Source organism: Aethina tumida, chromosome 2 (genome assembly GCF_024364675.1).
Source record: "Aethina tumida isolate Nest 87 chromosome 2, icAetTumi1.1, whole genome shotgun sequence".
Classification (NCBI taxonomy): Eukaryota; Metazoa; Arthropoda; class Insecta; order Coleoptera; family Nitidulidae; genus Aethina; species Aethina tumida.
In genome coordinates this window covers 37,513,697-37,528,798 of record NC_065436.1, presented here as the reverse complement: position 1 = coordinate 37,528,798, position 15,102 = coordinate 37,513,697, and the positions used below count along the sequence as shown (strand labels likewise).

The window sequence follows — 15,102 nt, the reverse complement described above, 5'->3', positions numbered from 1 at the left end:
AGATTAGGGTAATTAAATGCAAATAAATTTGAACATCGAATTTATATGATTATGCACTAATAAATAAAGAGGTAAACAAAACAAGGAATTTAAGGCGCAAAAAATGGCATGTTAATTAATTTAGCCAGGTGTATAACGCGAAGTCGACTTCGGCTTAACTCATTTATAATCTACGCACTTTCTCGTTACTCCGATTCAATTTTAAACATCAGAGACCGATTAGCGGATAATCGTCTAAGAAATTAAAACCCGGAAATGGTTTAGTGAAATTATGCATAAAAAAGTTATTGAACCACAGAAGAAAGTGACCCAACCTGACATCAAGACAAGTACAACGTACCTATAAAAAATAAAATTAAATCACATGCATAATACAATTAATAAAATGCATTTTGCGCAAGTTTCGCCGATAATTCCAATAAATAGACTTTCCTCCAGTGGCAGCCAATAAAAAATGTTAAAAGGCATTAAACCTACTGTCGATGATAAATTAGGAATTAATGGTGCAATAAATAAGTTGAGTACAAGCGAACGTTTGCATAATAGATATTAAAACGGACTCGGTAAAGTTCAAATGGGCCGGCATTTAAACGTGCCATAGACCATGAAAACGCCACACTGAATTACTTTTACTTTCAAGGTTGACTTTACTACACATATACGGTATCAACATCGATAGACAACGACGAGAGTAATTTCGGATAAATGAAACTTATCAATTTAATGGACGGTGGTACACTTTCACCTACACACCATCCCGTGTGCATGTGTGTGTGTGAGTGATTGTGGAAATCAGTAAAAGTGGAAATGTGCGAGGAAACTAAATTGTCGATTTAAATTTCGCGTTTGGAATTGAATCTGCCAATTTATTGAATTAGAATTTTAATTTCATTTCTAATCAGAAAAAATGTCTGTTATGTGACTAGTAAACTATCATGTTTATATTTAATTAGACAAATTAATTAACAATATTCTGTTTGAAATGCTTAGAATAACTAACAAGATGCCTTTTCACAAATTTCTACAACGGCGTTATCGCGAGCATATACAATTACCTCTAATTAACACTTGTGCATTATTATAATAAAAATAATTATATATAGAAACTGTTAACAAATTATATAATTTTTAACGAAACAGATTTTGAGCCACCAATAATTACGTACGTAAAATAGAAGTCGGTTAACGTAATTATGTCAAAAGTCACGTATCATAATTTTGAGTAATATTACTAAGAATTATAATTGGATTATTGAATTGCGTCGAGGAAAGTACAAATGTCGCAACGAGAGTGAGACTTGTAAGGAAACCGGGGAAAGTAACAGTAGAAAAACCTGACTATTCCGTATACGATGACACATTGTGCCATTGTCCTTTTACAGGACAACGCTTCGCTCCTTGATTTACCGCTTTTACTAGTACTAATGTTTTCACTCGTGCAATCTTCGTGCGTTATGGATTTTGAAAATCGACTAAATAATCTGAACTACACTGAAAATACTCAACGTCAACGATGCGTCAAACAATTTAAAATTGCAAAGAAAAAGAGAGAGATAAGTTCAAATTTGTATCATCGTGCACGGCCTTTGTTTTTGTAATGATTAGTTTAACACACACTTTTTCACGAATTGGTCTGTTTAGTTAAATTTCAGTTACTGTCACTCTTTAGTTGGTTTTATACAGATTAAATAAAAGTTTGTGTTAGTTATACGAGTCCTAAAAAGTATAAATGTTTGACGATTGCTGAAAAGAAAATTAATCGAAAAATTAGAGGGAGGTGGAGAAGGTTTAAAGAAAAAAAATGTCATGGAGGAAAACATAGTAAAGAGAGGTTGACAGTTTTATTTGCAGTAAATATGGACGGATAGGAAAAACTTAAACCCTTAGCAATGAAACCGTGATGTTTCAAAGGAGTGAAATCGTTTCCTACTGATTACCGTGTTTACAAAAAAGCTTGGATGACGACAAAATTTTTTAACAATTGGCTTTTAACAGTTAATGGGGGCATGAAACGACAATTGCACTGCCCTCAACAGACCTTGTTGTTATTCTCCAACGTAGAACTCTGCTTCTTTCCACCGAATACAACTTCCAAATTGCAACCACTAGACCAAGAGACTATCTATAATTTTAAGACATTCTATCGCAAAAAATGTTAACTGCGAATATCACGGTTCTGACGGCTATTTTACTGATTAACAAGGCATGAAGAGCTGTAACACCCCTAACGATTGTCAACTGCTTAAAAAATTCGGTTTCATAAGAGAAGATTAGGAAAATCTTCCAATAATTACGAAAAATGAAGAACCAGCAATGACTTTGTTCAAATGGATGAAGATGTTGCTGTCTCAGATTCACTAACCGATGGTGAAATTTTATCTGCGACAAAAGGACGATACATCAGAACCTTTGACGGAGATGTCAGTTAAGGAAGCAAGAGCCTCATTCGATACCTTACAAAGCTTCTGTCTACAAAATGAAAGTGAAGAAAAAGCATTTTTTCTCTTAAAAAAAGTTATTGAGCAGTTTGAGCAACAATATTCTTTGAAGCAAACCATTATAACAGATTTCTTTCGAAAGATTAATTAATTCACATTATCAATAAGTACATGTATGTATGTACCTCTTAACTTTTGTCATTCCTAAAGAATAGCAGTCAATAAATAATATTTGATTATCAACATTCAGTAATTCGAAGTTTTATATATTTTTTCTCAAAAATTTCGAAGTATTTGATATTTCAAACACTCGATAATTCGTAATATTTTAAGAGTCCCTCGAGTTTCGAATTAACGAGAATCAACTGTAAATCACTTCCATTCAATATAAGGAATGTTTTCAAAAAGTAGTAAATAAAACACAAGCTCTCTGTTAAATCTTCCATTTTCTCTTTGACATTGTAATTGTAAATCAGAGTTTTTTAAAAAGTAATTTTTAAACAATGAGAGAAAGGATCTTTATCCGATATGGCAAACTTGACCTCACTCAACATTTTATAGTTTCGTTAGATTTTTTGAATGGTTTTCTCTCGTCTTTTTCATTTCTCACGAACAAAATGTGTTAGTTGCAAGTTTGTGTAAAGTAGGAAAGTGAAACGTTAACAATTAATTTTTAACAAAAATGTACCTTAAATATCTATTGAATTTCAAAGAATGAAATGCAAATACACTCGTCTCAAAAAGTATCGCATAATTGATTTTTGACTAAAAATTAATATTTTTACCTTTTAAAACTGGTCGGAAGTGGCAAGTAACACAACATAGGAATAGTTAAGAAAGGTTTATTGCATACAAATTAAAAATTAAAGAAAAACCAGCAAAATACAACAATAATAATAGTAAATCACCAAAAATAAGAAAAATCAGAATGACAAAAAAATCCTTCTAACGCCAGTTGAGCCTTTGGCACTAATGAGATCCCTCATTTTTTGTAGGAAGATATTTTTAGCTCAGTCCATATCCATATTTCATTTAAAACGTCTCACGTTATCATAACTGTCTGGAGCGATATTATGGGTTCTTATGCTTCTCTGTAGGTGGTCCCAAACATGCTCAATTGGATTTAGGTCTGGACTAAATTCACCTTCGCATCTGTATACTGGAGTGCGTGTGTCAGATCCGAAAAATGAAAATCTGGACTCATCCGAGAAAAAGATATTAACTCAGTTCTGAACATCTCAATTAAAGTGTTCCCTTACAAAACTTATTCGTGCCACTCGGTGTTCTTTGAATAACAATGGTGCAGTAACAGGCATTCTGGGTCTGACTAAAAATTCTCTTAACCTATTCCTAACGGTTTTAACGGATATCTGAACATTACGGACCCTGGTCAAATCGTTTTGCAGTTGCCGAGCTGTAACATGCCGCAGACGCAATATTTGTATACGTAATTACCGTTCAACTACAGGCATAGTACAACTTGGACGACGGGGAACTGACCTAGTGTACTCTCCCGTTTCTATAAATACTTTTACAACCCTTGAAATCCCGGATTTGTTGATTTACATCAAATCTGTCACATATTACTGCGACCTGTCATCTACAGTTAGGGCCCCGATTCGAGCTGCTTGTTCGGGTTTTAAATTGCTTATTAACATATTTCTTTAATATGCCATTAATTAGCAAATAAATCAAATGTACTATACACAAACAATTTTAAAATAAAGATAAAATTTTTCTGTTTTGTTGTTTTGTTTTTTATATTTTCTTTAAATCGGATAATTTAAAATGGTGATTTATATTTATCTAAAGGAAATAATACACAAATATAAAAAAGTTTTAGTAAGGATCACAAATATAAAAAGGTATAGATAAGGAGATAAATAGATCAAAATCTTTTAAGCATAAACTGATAATCAACTATTACAAATTTCCATATCAATTGCATAAGAGAAAATTAATAATATTGTACACTACAATTAACATACATTAATATCACCATTGTTAATTAAAACAGATGGAAATGCGAAAGAATTGTCAAGTAAGTGAAAAAAAAAAAAATAATCCGTATATCAAATTATTGAGGACTAAATTTATTCTTTCAAGTATAAATATCTCTCATTAATTATTCATACGATTATCAGTTATAAATGCTTGTTTAACGCTTATATAACTATTATGACGAATGATATGAATAATTGGGAAGTTATTTGTCGCATTAAGTTGTATCACAAAAATTTATTTAAAAAAATTCTAATTACAATAATAATCGATTACCACATCAACGTTAACTATTATAATAATTTTCTAACTTTCATTCGTTTTTGTGTTGTTATTGTGTCTAGACTATTAAAACATTTTACGTGAATTACTGTGATTATTGTTAGATGTGAAAATCTACATGAAGAACAATCATAAAAATAACTTGGCATGGTTTTTACTAACTAAATATTTTTAAATTAATAAATTGTTTTCAAAATTCGGTGTTTATGATAATATTTCAAAATTTACTAGTAACATAACAATTGACTTAATTTTTAGTTTAATTACCAGACATCAAGATCAAATTTTAATAATCGGAGCGTATCAAATCAAAACACGACTTTCGAGCAAAGAGTTGAACTCTTAATTGTCTAATTAACGTTGGCAGAGTGTTTACGATATTAATCCGGATCGTCAAGATAGGTAATATATGTATATATATTTTTACAACATTCGACCAGAGTGAAATTCATGATCTCATACGAAAGCATACCACTGACTGACTGCACTTTCTACGAATTTATTTGAGAAGCTAGAACCATGGGTTCGATAATAACGGTCGTTGAATAATAAACCTGCCGAATTTTCGCAACCCATTTCCTTTTTCGCACCGATTAATATTTATTTGATTCGACATTTGTATTCTCGGCGCCATCAAACACACCGCTAATCCCAAATTTACATTTTATTTATTTATATGAGAGAGAATATTTTCCACTGATTAATTAATCTGTCAAAACAAACGCGATTCCGGTTTAAAAGAATTGTTTGTGTGGCCCAGATGAAATGCAGATTCTGGTTTTATGTAGCAGAACGAGTTTTGCATCGAGATAGGATTTATGACTTTCTGGAAACTTTCTTTCTTGTGTGGGTGATGAATCGTAGAAAGTATTGTATTATCCTGTTTACTTGATGGCGTTACATAATTTCGATTGAATCTGTTAAATGATTTCACACCGGTGACTTGCATTATCACGTTGACTATTTGTAAAGAAAGTAGAATTAGGATCAGTGTTTATGGAATTTGTTTTTAAAATTAAGGACAACTGCCAAATATTTTAGTCATTTCAACAAATGCACAAACGATTATTACAACGAGAAAGTAATAGTAAAGATTTATGCATTTTCTGTAATCATCTTGTCAATAGGACATACATAAATAAAAACTATTTTCTCTTATTTAAGTGTAACATAATTGCTTACCTACCTATTCTAATATCTTATTGAAACATTAATTGGATACATGCGACATACAATTAATCATTAAGTTTGTCAAGTATTTAAACGAAAATAATTTGAAAGAGAGAAGACCTAAATAAAAATAAATCCTATTGGACAAATTTGGGTTTTCGTTAATGAGTGATTCACAAAATGGTTCGGATTAATGTGAAAGCGGTATACGGGTTCTTATGTGTAAGTGTCCTTTCTCACGCAATATTGCCGCACTTTTCACCAAAGAAAGTCCATGGACACGTGTCGGAAGTGTAAGCAGGACTGCGTCCAACTCAAACTTGGAATCGCCATTGTTTCCCATTCGTGTTACATCAGTTATTGTTATGATCGTTGCGGGAACGTTCTTTGAATTAATTGACCAATCGATTGGGCATTAATTTTATTAATTGACGCTATTCGAGGTTTCCTTTTTGATCGTCGTTGAAATCTTTACAAAATCAATGAAATTAATCGTTAAGACACAAAAATTACCATAGAAAAAAAGCCCAATAACGCATCCTTGTGGCTCTCCGGATCGACTTATGTAAGAATGTGTCATTCAGTGAAAGTGATCTATAATTAATAAATTAAACAGTAAAAACTAGAAAACACACATACGCATATTAATAGAAACAACAGTCGGCGATTCTCCTGTTTGACACTAGCTATTCGACGTTTGTAAATGTATTTTTCCATGTCGAGAAGAAAGTACACATTGTTGAATTACGTCAACTCTTTCATCTTTTCAGTTTTGTATTTTTAAAAGATTGTGTGCATAATAAAAATGTGTCATTAATTTTTGTCTATGGTTAGTTTGAAAGCAAAATGAATAAATTATTGATTGAATGAAAAAATAGTTTCTCCTCTTGATTATTCAAAAACTACATGTTTTAAGTTACTACATATTAAAAAATGGCACGTAACTATCAGAAATATCTTTATAATCGATGTACATATTTTTATAAAATGATTGTCAGAAAGTTTAATTTAATTTTACATAAACTATTTAGAATATAAACATAATATAATCGATAATTAAGTCTCCTAATTTTTTAGTCAATTTTATGTTAAATTATGTTATCTCAATTTATAAGAAATTTGTAAAATGTGTGTGTTATCTTAGTCAAAAAGTATTAATATTTTAATCGTTCTCAGATGTAAATTTGCAAACTGTGTTGTTGGGCAGTAATGTACCCTAAGAAGAGTTCCGAGCCTGTAAAGTATTTATATGGTATTCTTATTTACATTATCATACTAGCTAAATAAAATTGATATGTTTTCGTGTGGCCCAGAGGCGGTGATTGGTCAGACCGCTGATCTTGTGCCTTGGCCTTGTGCGGCTATCAGTCGGAGGGTGCGAGGGAAAGTGACCCACCCCACCAGCCGAACCCACCGATTGAAGAGTCTATAAAACCGGCGGCGAAATCGGACATCGGTATGAGTTTATAGTTTTTCCGTTGCGAAGAACTTCACCGAAGCGGTTCTGTGGCTCCCAATCGACATGAGGGTCCACCGGAGCCTAGTGGTCAGTGATTATTTACATTATTTTTTGTGTCGCTGCTTTTTTCGGACTTTTAAATCAGTGATTCACTCAAGGGATAAATGTGTTGTGGTTTAAGCGATTGTGCGTGATGTGACATACGATTTTTGGACGCGATTATCAATGTATATTTTTAATTGGATTGTCAACATCAGTAGCGTTTTAAAAAATTCAATTTAGTTTTGTTGAAGGAACACAGTTATGATTTTTAAATTTATTACAAATTAATAAATTTAAAATATTTTTATTGGTTTATTAAATTAAGCGTTAAATGAATTATATGTCACATTACACCAATTAATTATAGTTTTTATTTGTTATTCTCATTTAATTTAATTTATTGATAATTTAAAGTTTTATAATTTTCTTATATTTAAACAATAATTAACTATTTTAATGGAACTTTAATATTGATATTTTACTAACGATATATACATATTTTTAACATTGGATGAAAGTTCAAAATGTGTTCTGATAATTTCGTTGTAAACAAATCACGTGCATTTTCTTCGAATCACTTTCTTAAACGCGATTAAACATTGTGTCTTGTTTAAGTTAGTTGCATGCATAGAAACGGTTAGATGGAAAAAGCGAATTTCTTCATTTGCTTTCAATATGTTAAGCGGTAAATCTTCCTTAACTAATTAGTATTAAATGAACATTTACCATTTATTATATGTCAAGATTTTTATTAATATAATTCTAATTATTCAATACATTTAAAACTGAAATAACTCTAATAATTATTTAAAAGCATTTAAATGAAAAAATTAATGGATGAATTTTAAATACTGAAAAATGTTCCTAATTAATTAACAAAAGTAATTGATTCAGAAGACATTTACACATGCATAAATCGTTTGTGTTTCACTAGTGAAAGCTTATTTATTTTTGCTGTTATCTCAATTGAATATTTACGGTTACATTAATACTAATACGACGCATAAATACTATTTAAAATAAACAACGTGAGGATTACATGTTGCATTTAACATATTGATACCTGTTAATTAGTAAACGGTATTAGTTGGAAATTGATGAAACGCTTCATATACTTATTTTTTTTTAAATTAAATTTCAAAATTAAACTTCTGTTTCAGATTACCCTTTGGGTAATACTACAAGTTACGTGGGCGCAAGGGAAAGCAATTGAGACTGCGAAACCGAAAACTGCAGAGCAACAGTAAGTAAAACAGTTATTCATCTAATACACAAGATATTCAATAATTTAAAACTAATAACCATCAGGAACATAAATAAACGAGTGGGATACGACTACCCGGTTCCAGCGAGCGGAGGCGGCGACTTAGGTCACAGCGGCTCCGGTTTAGACCAATCTGGAGGTTTTGGAGGTGGTAGTGCCGCCGGTCACGATTACGCCGCAAGCGGAGGCGGTGGCGGCGGCAGCGGTGGCGGCCACGATTTCGGCGCCAGTGCCGGAGGTCACGCTTTCGGTGGTAGTGCCGGAGGAGGAGGCCATGGTTTTGGAGCTAGTGGAGGAGGAGGCGGAGGCGCCCTCGGATTGACCGGAGGTCACGATTTAGGGGCTTTAGCAGGCGGTCACGATCTGGGAGGAGGTCATGCCTCCGGTGGCGGATATGATGCTGGACATGCCGCTGGTGCTGCAGGCCCAGCGTTTGGAGGAACTGCTCCCGGAATCAACGGTGGGGAGGTGCACGTGTATGATGAACACCACGACGTGCACCATACCGAACATCATGTAGTACATCACGATGATCATCATGATCATCACGATCATCACGATCATCACGATCCTGGTTACTGGAAGAAAAAGCTAATTTGGAAGAAGGGTTGGAAAAAGATTTGGAAGCCGGCGAAGAAACAAATTTGGAAACCGGAGTGGAAGAAGTACTGGAAACCAATTTGGATACCGACGAAGAAACCGGGATGGAAAGAAATTCAAGTGCCGGATTGGAAAAAGATTTGGAAGCCAGTATGGAAACCCATCCAGGTGCCAGCGTGGAAAGACATCCAAGTACCAGATTGGAAGAAGATCTGGAAACCAGTTTGGAAACAAATTCAAGTACCAGCATGGAAGGAAGTGCAATTACCCGATTGGAAGCAGATCTGGAAACCGGTCTGGGTTGAAGTCCAAGTACCCGCATGGAAAGAAATCCAAGTGCCGGCTTGGAAGAAACATTGGATTCCTGTCTGGGTTAAGGAAGGCATCCACGGAGAACATTACTTAGGTAAAGATCACCACGGAAACGAGTACACAGCCCACGACATCTGGAAGAAGAAGTTAGTTTGGAAGCCGATATGGAAGAAGTACTGGAAACCAGCCAAAAAGCAAGTCTGGATCCCCGACAAAAAACTGAAATGGGTGCCAGCCTGGAAACAAATTTGGAGAACGGAGAAAAAACAAATCTGGGTCGCCGATAAGAAGTTGGAGTGGAAAGAGGCGTGGAAACAAGTCTGGAGAACTGAGAAAAAACAAATCTGGGTTGCCGACAAAAAACTTGAATGGAAGGAAGCATGGAAACAGGTCTGGAGGACGGAGAAGAAACAGATCTGGCTGCCGGATAAAAAACTCGAATGGAAAGAGGCGTGGAAGCAGATCTGGGTGCCGGATTGGAAACAAATTTGGGTGCCAGGTTGGAAAATGATCTGGAGACCGGTGATCATCAACGAATGGTTCCCGACCCCAGACCACCACGACCACCACCATCACGGCTGGGATAGGAAAGATGACAAGAAAGTTGCGAACGTAGACAGCAACAAAATTTACAAAAGGAACGCCAACGAAAGTACACTAGCACAAAACACTCAAACCAAAATTGAGGGACAAGAGAAGACGGGGAGCCTGTCGTTCCCAACTTCGTAGTTCGTTGTGGTTGCGAGATTATCATCCCTGTACCTTTGTAAATATTAGGTTTAGTTCAGATGTAGCTTTAATGCATGATGCGACGACTGATTTAAGTTTACATTAACTGTGCGTATGCATTTTTTGTTTGCGATTTGTTGATTTTTTGTTAATAATTTTATTAATCTTGTAAATATATTTTAACAAATATTCAACATTTTATTTAAGCCTCCTTAAATTTTATGACAAGAAATAAAATTAAAAAAATATTTTCAATTTTCTAACATCTGATCGACAACTAAATGACAACTTAAACAACTGATGTTCTAGAAATTTCATTCTGTTCGTTGACGTTCTTGTCTGCTTAGCGATTTTGATGTTTTTGAGCACTGGTGTCCATATTTTATCAAGCTTCAATGCTTCTTCTTTTCTGTTGAAGTTGTTTCCGTGTATATGGATTTCAATTGCTTTCCTAATCATTCTCTTGCTATATCCAGTTCTTGAGGCAAACAATTGTGTATCTTAGAATTTTATCTTGTGATTTCCATCTAACAGTGCATACAACAACACTGAGGCGGCCATTAGAACTTTACCAGAAAATGTTGCCCAAGAAATCCGCATGGAAACCTATAACATTCTAATTAAAGCCAAGCCACCGACAAGCAATCTTACAAGTATGGAGTGCAGATGTTAGTACTCCTGGGTCACTAACATATAACTTAGCTTATCGTATCTAACCAGTTTCCTATAACCTCATGTTGAAAACACCTCAATCTTTATCAAAGATTCCATTCATTTTGTAGAGATAATAGTTCCTGTCAATGATTCCTTAAACATGATATCAAAAATATTCTCTCCAGATATATTACGAACAGACTGAAGGATTAGCAATGGGCAGTCCTCTTAGTCCAGTAATCGCCAATTTCTTAATGGAAAAGTTTGAACAACGATTGAGACTTCCCAACACAAATCTACTGTTTAGTATCGTTATGTGGATGATACATTCGTGATATGGAATTCCATGGACAAGAAAAACTAGATCAGTTTCTAAAACACCTAAACTCTCAACTTAACAATATTCGTAAACACGGAAACAACTTCAACAGAAAAGAAGAAGCATTGAAGTTTGATAAAACCAGTGCTCAAAAACACCAAAATCGCTAAACAGATAAGAACGTCAACGAACAGAACGAAATTTCTAAAACATTAGTTGTTTAAGTTGCCATTTAATTGTTAATCAGAAGTGACACGAACCAAATCAGACCTCTGAAGATGCTAGCCCCTCCTGCTAGCGAAAGGTCAGGAAATAATTCCAACAAACGTCGACCAATAAACCTGAACAACTACAGATATGACAATATCGTCTATTTTAATAGTTGAACAGAAATTACTTTCACCATGTGGGTTGGAAGCAATAAAAATAAGACAGCAAAGTTTGGGCGTTGTCATTAATGGGAAAACCACTGATCCATATTTGACTATTGTTAGTACAACAACAATAAATTTACAAACGTATTTAATGTAAATATGTAATACAAACGAATTCATATAAGATTTATTCAAAAATTTTTTAGTTCAGCAAATATGATCTTTGTAAGATATTTTTCACTGCAGCATCATGTACAACATATAAACAAACAAAACTTAAAATTAAATAAATCACATTCGCCAGTTTTTAAAGAATTTTTATTAATAAATAAAATAAATTACTATAAATAAAAAAATCAATGTGATCCAATAGTAGACAATAAAGCGCACAAAGTGTGGTTGTACAACGTAATTCTGTTCAATATAACTTGACTGTTGAGGGTTGTACAGGATGATGCGGCGGATGTGGATCCCAATCTTTCGGAGGTTTTGGAAGCGGGAACCATTCGCGAATATTTACCGGAGACCATACTTTTTTCCACACTGGCACGTAAATCTAGACAATCAATCGATTAACAATTCCGATACGAGTTATATGAATTTTTAATTAATTTTAATTTAATATACCTTTTTTGTTTCCCAATCTTTGACCCATTGAACCTTCCATTCCACCCTGGATTTCCATACTCCACCAAGTCCTTCGCCCTCTTTAAAATTAAAAATGCTGCAAAATTTTGACTTTAGCTGACTAAATCAACATTTTTATATTTTGTTTTGCAAACCTTGTTTGTGTTTGATGTGAATCACACTGTTCAAGTAAAACTATAGCGAGTAAAATGAGCACCTAAAATCCGACTGATTAGTTTTCAACACATAAAATTGCACTGTCCACTCACAAATATTTTCATCTTTCACTTAAAATCCACAAATAAATAATCACTGTTCTGTTGTGCTCCAAGTTTTCGACTGCGACCACGAAATTAATGTCCTATTGTATTTATAAGCCGACACGAATTTACATTTGCTGAAAGTGTAACAGTATGTATACAATTTACTATTTAGACGGCATCTCATCATTATTGTTATCAGGAACGATCATAAAAAAAACTTTCGTGATCACTTGCTCATTACCATAAACGACTTTCGGCGGATTCCGATTTGTCTGGAATTTCAATCGGATGAGAAAATACAAGTGCAAGTTCAATGCCGTTCTTTCAATTCGCCATTTCGGACTGCGCGAAAAGAGAAATTAATCACCGATCTGGTTACTAATTACCTTTTAATGTTTTATACGAATATTCACGTTCATACATATTTATAACATCAAAATAATATTAAGTCATTTACTTCAAAGACAATAAATACACTCTTAGTCTACTATAAGTAGGAATAGCATCTACTTTAACGTTTGAAATCAGGCAACTCAGAATACGTCTATAGAGTAAATGTAACATCAAAGGGTGGAAAATAAAATAAATGTTTAATAAAACACAAAGATAAAAACAATTGTAACAAAAAACTAATCTATTTTATTAATATCTTCAACATTATTATCCGCGTCAATGGTTTGTAATTTAATAGGAACTAAATCACCCCAACTGGTAGCTCTTGCACATTGATATGTTGTTCTAAAAGCAATCAATCAATTAATTGCTTATATAAATTTATTATTTTTGATGATATACTTTCCGTGTTTTGAAGCAGTGAAGATGACTTCAGATAATTTGCCTTCTGAAGTGCACATCCTACAAATTGTATGTTTTGATCGTATCAAAGGAGAACGAACCACTCTTGGCCATTGAGGATCACACTCATCTTTTTTACCTAATTGAAATTGAATTGATGTTTAAAACAAATTGTAAATAAATTTGGAGATTATATTCACCTTTTTTAAGAACAACATAAGAAAAAAGTTCCTTTTTAGCTGCAGATGCTGCTCCAGATATTGGCAAAGAGAAATATGTCACTTCAAAATTACATGGTGTACCGTCATTTAATGTATAACGTGGACAAATCAGATCATGAGGGCACTAGAATATTAGTTAAACCGTTTTTTAATTAAACATATATGTAAAGCAGAATAAACATGTAAAACTTACTGGTGCAAAAACATGGCCTTTACTTGATTCTGTATCTATTTGCAATATAAAATCTCTAGCTTCATTTATCACCTTTAAAAGATAATTATGAGGATACTATTTTAAAAAAGTCATGGATGAATTTACCTTAAAACCAGCATTGGTACCTTGTTCAACAAGAACTAAATATTTTTCAGTTTTATTCCATAGATTCAATATGGTTTTTAGCCTGGCCTCTTGTGAAGGCAGTTCCATAAGTGAATAAGCAGAAACTACCAAATCATAAGAAGTCTAAAACATTATCATTGTAAAATATTGGAAATATACTAAAATAAGGAAAATGTTTACGTTGTTTGCTGGTAAAAACTGTCTATAAAAAATGCCTTTAATTAAGGATGCACTATTGCCTCTTCCACCTTGTAACAAAATTTGAGATAAATCATTCATTGAAGGTGAGGAATCAACATTGAAATATTCAAATATGTGTTGATTCCAAAACGTATTTGCCGCCCTAAAATTTTTTGACAATCACTTAATTAAATAATAATAATAATAATAATAATAATATATCATTATAAATTTACAAATTTCATAATCATTTACCATAGTGCAGTTCCAACACCAGAGCCAAAATCGAAAAAGCTCCTAGGTTTAAATTCCTGATCTCTTCTATGAATTTCAGAAAATATTCTCACTAAAACACCATATTCAGGAGCCGATCTACCTATTAGATAAACCAGTGCTTTAAAATCATCATAAATTACGGGTTTCCAATTATAAACCTTTTTTCTTAATGAATCATTTACTTTATTTTGCACAATTTGCCTGAACCTCATTTCATCACTCTCAGAGTTTATTTCAATGTTCTGACATTGGGACAACACCTTGTTCTGCGTTTTCCGTGCAATCATTTTGAGTTCTTCATGTTCTAATGGAGGATTTTTATGTTTTAAATGGCTATTTAATTCAATACTTTTAGCAATGAGTTGATTCAATGGTTGGTCTTGTGTAACATTAACTACTGCTTTAATGAAAGCATTTGGAATTATTATGGCCCTCGGTTTATTTATACCAGGATGATCCCGAAGCTTTATAGTTTTGTTATCTATTTTGTAAATCACTTCTTCGTCAGGTATTACTTTTATTTGAGCTTTTGTACTAAACTAAAAAATTATATAGAAAAGATTATACAATTTTATACCAATTTTTCATATAATTTCACCTTTTTAGTCAATTGTCCATTGAATCGCAGTATATTTTTGAAATTCATTTTTTTTGTTTATTTTTGTACCATGTTTAGGTTAAAGTAGGTTATATCTCAGTGACAGTTTGTGTTTGTAGGTTAGGTCATTCAGCTATGTTGTCACAATTCAATTTTAA

The 15,102-nt window shown here is 33.1% G+C and overlaps 3 protein-coding genes across 3 annotated transcripts; 1 reads left to right on the top strand and 2 right to left on the bottom strand.

Annotated features, from left to right (window-relative positions):
• The first annotated feature begins 7,338 nt into the window (after positions 1-7,338).
• LOC109595199 (uncharacterized) lies at positions 7,339-10,486 on the top strand. Its single transcript, XM_020010503.2, has 3 exons — positions 7,339-7,437; positions 8,553-8,635; positions 8,701-10,486. The coding sequence occupies exons 1-3, from the start codon at positions 7,414-7,416 to the stop codon at positions 10,295-10,297; spliced, it is 1,704 nt and encodes a 567-aa protein (XP_019866062.2). The 5' UTR covers positions 7,339-7,413; the 3' UTR covers positions 10,298-10,486.
• Positions 10,487-11,944: 1,458 nt separating this feature from the next.
• LOC109595219 (uncharacterized) lies at positions 11,945-13,012 on the bottom strand. Its single transcript, XM_020010524.2, has 4 exons — positions 12,541-13,012; positions 12,427-12,488; positions 12,272-12,368; positions 11,945-12,200 (listed from the first exon to the last, which is right to left on the bottom strand). The coding sequence occupies exons 1-4, from the start codon at positions 12,550-12,552 to the stop codon at positions 12,063-12,065; spliced, it is 309 nt and encodes a 102-aa protein (XP_019866083.1). The 5' UTR covers positions 12,553-13,012; the 3' UTR covers positions 11,945-12,062.
• A 93-nt stretch (positions 13,013-13,105) lies between these two features.
• On the bottom strand, positions 13,106-15,058 carry LOC109595205 (methyltransferase-like protein 17, mitochondrial). The gene is made up of 8 exons (XM_020010510.2): positions 14,945-15,058; positions 14,326-14,885; positions 14,071-14,233; positions 13,870-14,013; positions 13,744-13,815; positions 13,530-13,674; positions 13,330-13,468; positions 13,106-13,272 (listed from the first exon to the last, which is right to left on the bottom strand). Exons 1-8 carry the CDS (start codon positions 14,990-14,992, stop codon positions 13,164-13,166), a joined length of 1,380 nt encoding a protein of 459 aa, XP_019866069.1. The 5' UTR covers positions 14,993-15,058; the 3' UTR covers positions 13,106-13,163.
• Between the last annotated feature and the right edge of the window lie 44 nt (positions 15,059-15,102).